Source organism: Podospora pseudoanserina, chromosome 2, assembly GCF_035222485.1.
Source record: "Podospora pseudoanserina strain CBS 124.78 chromosome 2, whole genome shotgun sequence".
In the NCBI taxonomy this organism is placed as follows: Eukaryota; Fungi; Ascomycota; class Sordariomycetes; order Sordariales; family Podosporaceae; genus Podospora; species Podospora pseudoanserina.
The window spans coordinates 1,519,430-1,528,611 of NC_085921.1; the positions used below are offsets into that span (position 1 = coordinate 1,519,430).

At 54.2% G+C, this 9,182-nt stretch overlaps 3 protein-coding genes across 3 annotated transcripts; all 3 read left to right on the forward strand.

Moving 5' to 3' along the window:
- Positions 1-385: 385 nt before the first annotated feature.
- Positions 386-3,229, forward strand: AGC1 (mitochondrial aspartate-glutamate transporter agc1; the record flags this gene model as incomplete). The annotated part of the gene is made up of 2 exons (XM_062944027.1): positions 386-1,234; positions 1,313-3,229. The coding sequence occupies exons 1-2, from the start codon at positions 1,049-1,051 to the stop codon at positions 3,227-3,229; spliced, it is 2,103 nt and encodes a 700-aa protein (XP_062802806.1). The 5' UTR covers positions 386-1,048.
- Positions 3,230-5,265: 2,036 nt separating this feature from the next.
- On the forward strand, positions 5,266-6,075 carry QC764_203295 (uncharacterized protein; the record flags this gene model as incomplete). Its single annotated transcript, XM_062944028.1, has 1 exon — positions 5,266-6,075. One exon carries the CDS (start codon positions 5,266-5,268, stop codon positions 6,073-6,075), a length of 810 nt encoding a protein of 269 aa, XP_062802807.1.
- Positions 6,076-8,004: 1,929 nt separating this feature from the next.
- Positions 8,005-8,847, forward strand: QC764_203300 (uncharacterized protein; the record flags this gene model as incomplete). The annotated part of the gene is made up of 1 exon (XM_062944029.1): positions 8,005-8,847. The coding sequence occupies one exon, from the start codon at positions 8,005-8,007 to the stop codon at positions 8,845-8,847; it is 843 nt and encodes a 280-aa protein (XP_062802808.1).
- Positions 8,848-9,182: the final 335 nt, after the last annotated feature.

Sequence of the window (9,182 nt, forward strand, 5' to 3'; positions counted from 1 at the left end):
GGGGGGATCCCCGTGGCCTTCCTTTTTTGGTGTCCAAGATCTTCTGGGAAATCGACGGGAGTAGTTGGTCACCTGAGGCTATTACGAGTTCAGAGAGTGAAATGAGGGTATAGGGCCTGGAGCATCAACCCCTCATGGAGGCAAGTGAACCTCGGAGTGTCCGGGTGTTTTTCGGCTTGGGGTTACAAGTCCAGACCGGCGTGGATCGGAGGGCGGCTCCCGCGCTGCCGAGCCAAATCACTCTCGGCTATTGTGTAACTGGATCCCGCTGCCAAGAACCTGTTTTCCCACACCCCCCACTGTTTGGCCTGGTGAATTGCTGGTTGGGATTGGTCAGGTGGTGGGGAAGCCTGGGGAAGTTATGAGTGGAAAAAAAAGAGGAACTGCCACTTCACTTTTTTTTCCTGGGTACTAGGCAAGGCTCAGAATTTTGTGGTGGTGTTTTTTTTTCTTTTTTTTTTCCATACCTCGTTCTCGTTCTCGTTCTGCCCCAGATTTGGACGTGATCCACTTCTTTTTTTTTTTTTTTTCGCAAAGACCCTTGACCCCGTCGTCTCCGGTTCGGCAGACTCCATCCCACATCCCTCCTCTTTCCGTTGTTGTCCTGTCCCAGTTGTCCAGCCCCCCCCCCCCTCCCCTCCCCTTCTTTGGCAGGAACAGTCATCAGACACCTTTCGTTGTTGACAGACAACTTTTTGTTGCGCATTGCGAGGCTTGAGTCAGAAACCCTTTACCTACCCGCGAGTCCCAAGCCACCACAACTCTTCCTCGCGTGACACAAACCTTCGTCTGTCATTTTTTTTTTGTTTTTTAAACGACAACCTCGGTTTCTGTTTTTCTCCCTCGCTCGCAATCTCTTTGCGGTACGCAACCCACGTCTTTTGCCAGCGCGCAAATTGACTCAACTTCGGCCACTTCGCGACCCCACACTTTATAGGCTGATTGCGACAACGGCGTTAACGGCTTGAGTGCTGTTGGGGCTGACTGAACCAGTTCAGCGTCGTTCGTTTCGCAAATATCAAGCATCTAGACTAGACACACAACAAACATGTCCAAGGTCACCGTCGTGAAGGAGGCCGTCAAGGAGACGCTGGTTGGGTCAACAGAACCACAAGAGCTCTCGGCCCAGACCAAGGCGCGCTTCATTAAGCATGCCATCAAGGAAGATGGCGCCGAGCCCTACCTCGGCCCCGACGAGTTCATCAACGCCGTTGCCCCTCCGTCGGAGGATTACGTGAGTCCTTTCTGCACTGGCCGGCGCATTGTCCCGTCCAGCACCTTTTCTGACGTGTGATCTTTATATATAAAATAGCACAAGATCAAGCGGGAACAGTACTCGATCCTGTTCCATGTTGCCGACCGATCGAACAAGGGCAAGGTGACGCTCGCCGACTGGGGTTACTTTGAGAACCTTCTCACCAAGCCCGATGCCGAATATGAGATCGCCTTCCGCCTCTTCGACATCGAGCGCCTCGGGAAGGTCAAGTACGAGGACTTCCGCAGGCTGTACGAGCTGAACAAGGGGCCAGATAGCATCCCATTCGACTGGGAGTGTGACTGGGCGAAGCTTTACATCGGTAGCAAGGCGAAACACAGCATGGACTACCAGCAGTTCTCGCAAATGCTGCGCGGTCTGCAGGGTGAGCGTGTCCGCCAGGCTTTCCAGCATCTGGACAAGGACGGCGATGGCTACATTGAGCCCGAGGAGTTTGAGCGCATCATCAAGGAAACCGCGAGGCATAAGCTCTCGGACTACCTCCTCGAGAACCTGAGCACTCTGTGCAACATTTCTCAGGGTTCCAAGATTTCCTACGCCAACGTACGAGCTTTCCAGAACATGATCCACGAGATGGACCTCGTCGAACTCATCATCCGCCGTGCTTGCGCCAAGAGCACCGACGGCAAGATCACCAGGACCGAGTTCCTCAACCAGGCCGCCAAGATCACCCGCTTCTCGCTCTTCACCCCGATGGAGGCCGATATCCTCTTCCACTTCGCCAGCCTTGATGAGCCATCTGGCCGTCTTGGCCTGAAGGACTTCAAGAAGGTGCTCGACCCATCATGGAGGAGTAGACAAGGAGATGAGGATGCCGTCCGTGCCGTCACCGAGACCACCAGGTCGGCCGGCCAAAAGTTCCTCGCCCAGGGTCTCGAGTCCGCCTACGGCTTCGCTCTCGGCAGTATCGCCGGTGCTTTTGGTGCCTTCATGGTGTACCCCATCGATCTCGTCAAGACTCGCATGCAGAACCAGAGAGGTGCCAACCCCGGCCAGAGGCTGTACAACAACTCGATCGACTGCTTCAAAAAGGTCATCCGCAACGAGGGTTTCCGCGGGCTGTACTCTGGTGTCCTCCCACAGCTTGTTGGTGTTGCCCCAGAAAAGGCCATCAAGCTGACCGTCAACGATCTCGTTCGTGGGTGGTTCACCACTAAGGATAAGCAGATCTGGTGGGGCCACGAGGTCATCGCCGGTGGTGCTGCCGGTGGTTGCCAGGTCGTTTTCACCAACCCTCTCGAGATTGTCAAGATTCGTCTTCAGGTTCAGGGTGAGGTCGCCAAGTCGCTCGAGGGTGCTCCTAGACGGTCGGCCATGTGGATCATCCGCAACCTTGGTCTCGTCGGTCTGTACAAGGGCGCTTCCGCCTGCCTGCTCCGCGATGTGCCATTCTCGGCCATCTACTTCCCAACCTACTCCCACCTGAAGAAGGACCTCTTCGGCGAGTCCCAGACCAAGAAGCTCGGTATTCTTCAGCTCCTCACTGCCGGTGCCATCGCCGGTATGCCCGCCGCCTATCTCACCACCCCATGCGACGTCATCAAGACCCGTCTCCAGGTCGAGGCCCGCAAGGGTGACACCCAGTACACCGGCCTCCGCCACGCCGCCAAGACCATCTGGAAGGAGGAGGGCTTCCGTGCCTTCTTCAAGGGCGGCCCTGCCAGAATCATGCGTTCGTCGCCACAGTTTGGTTTTACTCTTGCCGCGTACGAGTTGCTCCAGACGGCCTTCCCCTTCCCTGGCAAGGGCAAGGCCGAGGTGGCGACTGGTGTTGCGGACGTTGTGCAGACGCTCAAGGAAAAGCACCCTGACAGCCCATTCTACCGGTCGAGAAACGCGCTCAAGATTCTGTTGGATCTGGATGAGAACTTTGGACGTGCGCCGTTAGGAGTGAATGCGAAGGGGTGGCAGACGCTGCCTGGGTGGATGCAGAACCCGGTGAAGAGCTCGTAAAGAGGGAAAGGAAATAGGGGGGGGAAGGGAGAGAGAGGTTTAATGGCTGGGTTTGGGGGGTCAGGGTGGTATTAAGTTTCGGCCGGTTCGTTGTTTATAAGCGCGAAGGACGCGGGCGGGTGGACGGACGGCCCTTTCGGCAATGGGGAAAGGTGTTGTGGGGTGGAGAGTCCGGCAATGGGGTTCGGAGGTCCTGTCCACCTCACCTAACCCATTCCGCCGCCAACGGGGGGACCCACTGTTGACTTGTGTCGGAGCGCATCATGATGTCAGGTCATGGTGTTGGGATGGATTTCTTTGATGTCCTTCTTCTTCGTTTCTCTATCATCGAGAGTTTTGAAGAGGGATTATCTACCGCCGACGACCCATGCGGGGTCAACAAAGGCCCTGCCACCACCACCCCCCTCCGTTCTTTGACAATTGAGCCTGATAAAGGAGGAGGGCCGGGTATTTTTTTTTCACGAAAAAGCCCGATTTGCATTGTGCATTTCCATGTGCATTTTATTTCTTCTTCTTCTTCTTCGTCAGCGGCAGACTAGGCGGCAGGCAGGCGTTTGGGTGGTTATTTAATCTTGTCTGGGTGGCAGCAAAAACTGTTCCTTTTTCTTTTGTATGTTTTTTTTCATTTTCTCTTGTTGATATTTTGTCGCGCGATGTGTTTTTGTATGAGATGAATGAAAAATATCCTGGCTTCTTTTGCTTGTTGCTGTGTGCTACGTTTGAGAGAGAAAAAAAAAAGGGAAAGACACTGAAGGTTAGATGGATGGATAGATGGATGGATGAAGGGCTGGCTAGACTTTTTTGGTTCTGGGAGTTGGGATTTATACAGTAGGTGTATTGTAGATATCGATACAACAACGAGACAGACAGACTAGACTAGAGAGACTAGATGGGGGTTGGGGGGTAGTGTGGTAGATTTGAGAGAGGGAAGATAAAATTGATGATGGTTTTTTGAGATGTTGTACAGGTAGCTAGTTGGTTGATGGGTAGTAGAGTAGGTGGCTGGTGGTGTTATGCAGGATGAAATGCAAAAACAGATCGGTTATGTACCCCAGGGAAAATATCACATGCTGCTGCTGTCGTGGCGGTCTGATTGAGGTTGAGAGAGGGTTGAGACATTCTGGGCCGGGACGCTGCCGGGGTCGCTTCCGGGGTGTCGGGGACTGACCGGGGGGGTCAGACAAGACAAAACATGTGCCGTGTGGGTGGGGGGCTCGGAGGGTTGAAGAGACGGCACTCCGATATCAGCAATGTTGATTACTGTGGCATTTTGTTGTTATGGATCGAGAATACGACAGTTGTGATTATTGGGGTGTTTTGGAGGCCGATCTAGATGTTTGTTTAACACACCTCATCCTTCTGGAAGTAGATGGGGGTGGGGGTCGGAGCCCAGAGCTGTGTCCCCGGTCACCGCCATCCGTAACCCCCGGAAGCTTGGGCGGCCCCGGCATTGGTGAGTTGTCGTCGGTTGGGAGGTTGGTGGGTTGACTATCATCTGCGGGAGCGGCACACCGGGGGTCACTCTGTTGGTGAGTGAATGAATTTGGATGATGAGATCAGATCAATGGTTTGTTCTGGATTGGGCGTTGGTCTGATGATGCACACTTGGAGGGTTCACGAAGCCGCCACACACCACTTTGGTCGTGGTTTCTACAAATGAAATGTTGCCATTCCCGCTATGGGGGCGAAAGGAGGCGTGGCGCTGGGGGTGAGCAAGCCCCGGCCGGCCAGTGAGGTTGTCCAGGGTGAGCCTCATCCTCACCGCTGCTGGTACGAATCCCTAAAAGGTGTTAGTATAGCTGTGTCTTTGTTGGTATAAGGGGAGGGGGAGAAGGGGGTGATGTGCATCTGGGCCGGGCCGCAATCTTTTTGTTGCTCTTCTTTGATCGATTTTTGAGAGTGGTGTTGTTCTCGTTGGTTGATTTTTCCGAACAAGTGCGAGAGAGGTGTATCACTGATCGTATATCAACGTCACCATACATTTTACATCCATCCCAACTTAACCTTGTTATCAACAGCATTTATCTTAAATCAAAATGGCAACCACCACCACCACCACCACCACCACCACCACCGCCGCCGCCGTTACAACAGCAACAATGCCACTCCACCTAAGCATCACCACCACCCCACCACCACCACCAAAACCAAAAATTTCCCTCCTGTCACTACCACTGGAGCTCAGACTAGAAATCTACACCCACCTCCTCCACTTACCACTCCCCTCACACTCAGGCGAGGAATCACCCCCTTATCGATCAACAACCCCCCCTCTGTCAAACTTTGCCGAAAAACCAAAAATCTGGACAGCGATTTTATACGTCTCCCGACAAATCTACATCGAGAGTCACCCCCTCTTGTACAAGTCAAACACCTTCTCCGCCCACCCCACCCTCCTCACCAGCTCCCCTACTTTGTATCCTTCCTCCAAGGCATATAAAACCCCCCTTGCGATCCCCCTCCCACCACCAACACCACCACCAACCACAGCAACAATAACAACAACAACAACAGCAACAACAGCAGCAGCAGCAGCAACACCCCAACAAGACCGACCATTCACCCCCCCATCCCAATCCCAGAACATCATCACAATCCCTTTATCTCCCTTCATCTCCGCCCCGACAAACCCCCCCTCTATATCACCTGCCTACATCCCCCTGATAAGGAAATGGAGGCTTCGGATAAAACTGGACAGTCCAGCTCCGTGGTCTGAGGATCTGGTGAGGGAGGTGTTCACGGGAGTGGGGGAGTTGACGTTGGATGTGTGGCAGAGTTCTTTTTGGGGTGGGGTGGGTGTTAGAACACTAAAAAAGGTTCGAAGGGGTGAGGGGGTGGGAGGGTGAGGGTTAGGGGATGTTGGGTGGCTTTGAGGGCTACCAGGGGGTGGCTGGAGGGATCATGGGGAGGGGTTGGGGTTCGGGAGGGGAGGTATATGAAGGGAGGGATGAGGAGGAGGGGAGGAGGTTGAGGGGATGGAGTTGACTTGTCAAAGGGGATGGCTTTGAGGAGGGGGGGGAAGGTTGGTGGTCTGGATGGGTTTGGCCAGGTAGGGGAGGGTGGTGGGAGGGGGTATAAAAGGTGGGTGGAATGGGATGCAATTAAAGGTCGGGGACTGGGTTGAGAATAGGAGGACTTTACTCGTGAGGGCATGTTGATGGGTAACTTGATTCACGTAATTTGGACGGAATGGAGGTGAACGTTTACGATATGGAAGGGGGAGATATATACGGCACTGGGTGTTTGCAAACGAGATACACTGCTTGGAACCTGTCTCGCGAAAAGTCTGGTGTCCAAGTGGTAAGGTGAAGAGAGGGGAGGGGGGGGGGGGGAACAGCGTTGAGGGCCTCATCGGACATGGCAACGGTTGACTTTGATGGCGCCAACACTCCAAAACCTTCACCGAGCCACGGCAAAGTGCGGACGCCACTAGGTCATTGTGGAAAGGCGGGATTGACTTTTACTTCAAGTACACGTATTCAGCTTTTTTGGAATCTACCATCTTTTTAATTCTTCCAACCTCTCTCCAACATCGGCGAAAAGTTTGATCGGCTCCAAGAGCTGCGGGCCCCGGACGAGCTGCCTGATGAGGTGTATCTCGAGGGCTGGGACAACGTCCACGAGGAGAACCGGCGGTTGAACGAAGTCAAAAGAGGGATCAAACAATCCTGGAAGGAGATGCTCTGGATCAGGGAGGATATGGAAAGGGAGATTGGGCACCTGGAAGGACTACGACTGCCGCAATGGACACCCGAGGTGCCGGCGGACTCGAGTGATGGGACGACGAATGCTGCCCCTCCCAAATTTTGCACACCGGAGTGCCTCCTGGGGCTGGAGCCAGGCAACAAGCCGGATTTGGATGTGACCTGCCCCAATGTCGGCAGCCATCAAAGAGGACTGAGCGGGAAGCATCGGGTTCTCAGGGCACAGTTGGGTCAGCTTGTCAGGGACCAGCTGCGGCGAGAGCAGAACAATCACAAGAACTTGTGGTGTTGCGGGGACGGCCTGCCGGGACAGCCAAGGAAAAAGCAGGCTGGGCTGGCTTACGCTTCAACCGCATGGCTACACTTTTATGGTGAAGGGGTACAGCTACTGGTGGAAACGGCAGGCGAACCGTGAGATGGGTATGCACCAGAGGATTGATGGTTTCCACAACTGGAATGATAAACCGGAGAGGATGGTGCGGTTGTGTTTTGGTATGTTTGACCTGCCGGCTCCGTATCAGCTCGACACCAAAACAGACGACGCAAACTGGCTGCTGGGCGATAATATCGGGTACATCTTGTTGTTCTCTCCTGGAGCGGTTGCTGGACCAAAGACATGCTCTCCAAGCTTGGAGCTCAACAAGGACATGGCAAACAAGCGATTAAAAACGTCCATCATGAGGCAGTATTGGATCCGATTCCCCAAGGGCCAGGAGGGATTGCCTGCTGTGTGGAAGAAGGGGCGGCTGATGTCGATTGGCCTCGACGAGAGAGAGTGGCTGAATGGAGGAAGCATCTGGGGAAGAAGTTGGAAGGATCAAAACGATCGTCAAGAAGAAGGTCAGTGGAGGTACACGGCGAGGTTGGCTGAATGTCAACACAGCAAACACAACTACCCTAACCCTTAAAGTTGTGCACGTGCATGTACACGTGCAGGTGCACAGGTTGCAACACATGGCACGCTGTCTGACGCAATGACCCACTCTTTATGCCTGTCCATCGAGGTTCTCTTTCATTTTCATTGAACATCGCGGTTGCATCGGCATCGGGTGCCAGTGTCCTCCCGTCACCATGTCTCTCCTCGAGTTCTTCTCGTCCGTTTTTGGTTGGATCTACTTCATCTGCTGGTCCCTCTCGTTCTACCCGCAGTCCATGCTCAACTTCAGCCGAAAATCCACCTCTGGTACCACGGTCGACTTCCCCCTGATCAACTGCCTGGGCTTCCTGTCTTATGCAATCTCCAACTACGCCTTCTACTACAGCCCCCTCATCCGCGCCCAGTACGCCTCCCGCTACCACGGCCTGACCCCCACCGTCCAGTTCAACGACATCACCTTCGCCCTCCACGGCCTGCTGCTCAGCATCATCACCACCTCCCAGTACCTCTCCCCCCGCCTCTGGTCCTTCACCCCCTCAAAAGGCAACAAACCCTCCCGCTTAATCCTCGGTATCATCCTCGGCTGCATCGTCGGCGTCATCTGTGTCATCTTTATCGTGCTGTCCTCCCCGGAGAGGAACGACCCATCTGGAGGCGGCCATGGCTGGGTGTGGCTTGACGCGATCTACGCCATCAGCTATGTGAAGCTCATTGTGACACTCATAAAATACACGCCGCAGGTGCTGGTGAATTACCGGAATAAGAGCACAAAGGGATGGAGTATTGTGCAGATCTTGTTGGATTTTACAGGGGGTGTGTTGAGCATTGGGCAGCAGGGGATTGATAGCTGGTTGCAGGGGGATTGGAGCGGGATTACCGGGAACCCGGTCAAGTTTGCGCTGGGGAATGTGAGTATGATGTATGATGCCGTTTTTATCACGCAGCATTATGTGTTGTACAAGGGGGCGGACGGGAAGGATGGGGAGGGGGAGGGGCTGTTGGGGGAGGGGAGGGACGAGGAGAGGAGGATCGAGTAGGGCTGTGGTAGAAAGATGCTGCCTCGAGGCGGCTGGGATATACCTTGTGGCGGCTGAGATGCCCTGGGCTGGTCCTTTGGGGCAGATGGAGGTTCGGGTGGTACCGTTCAGAGACATGGTAGACCTAGACGGTCTGGAGTTTGGGTAAACAGTGGGAACGGGTCTTTCAGGATGCTAGATGGGGGAGAGACGGAGGAAGAGGCAATGGGGGAGAGAAGACACGATATGATACCCATGATCTGTCAAAGCGAATACATAATTGCTCCGTTTGGCTTATTCACCACACAGGACATCTATCCAACAGACTGGAGTAACGCCCCACACAACAACCCTGT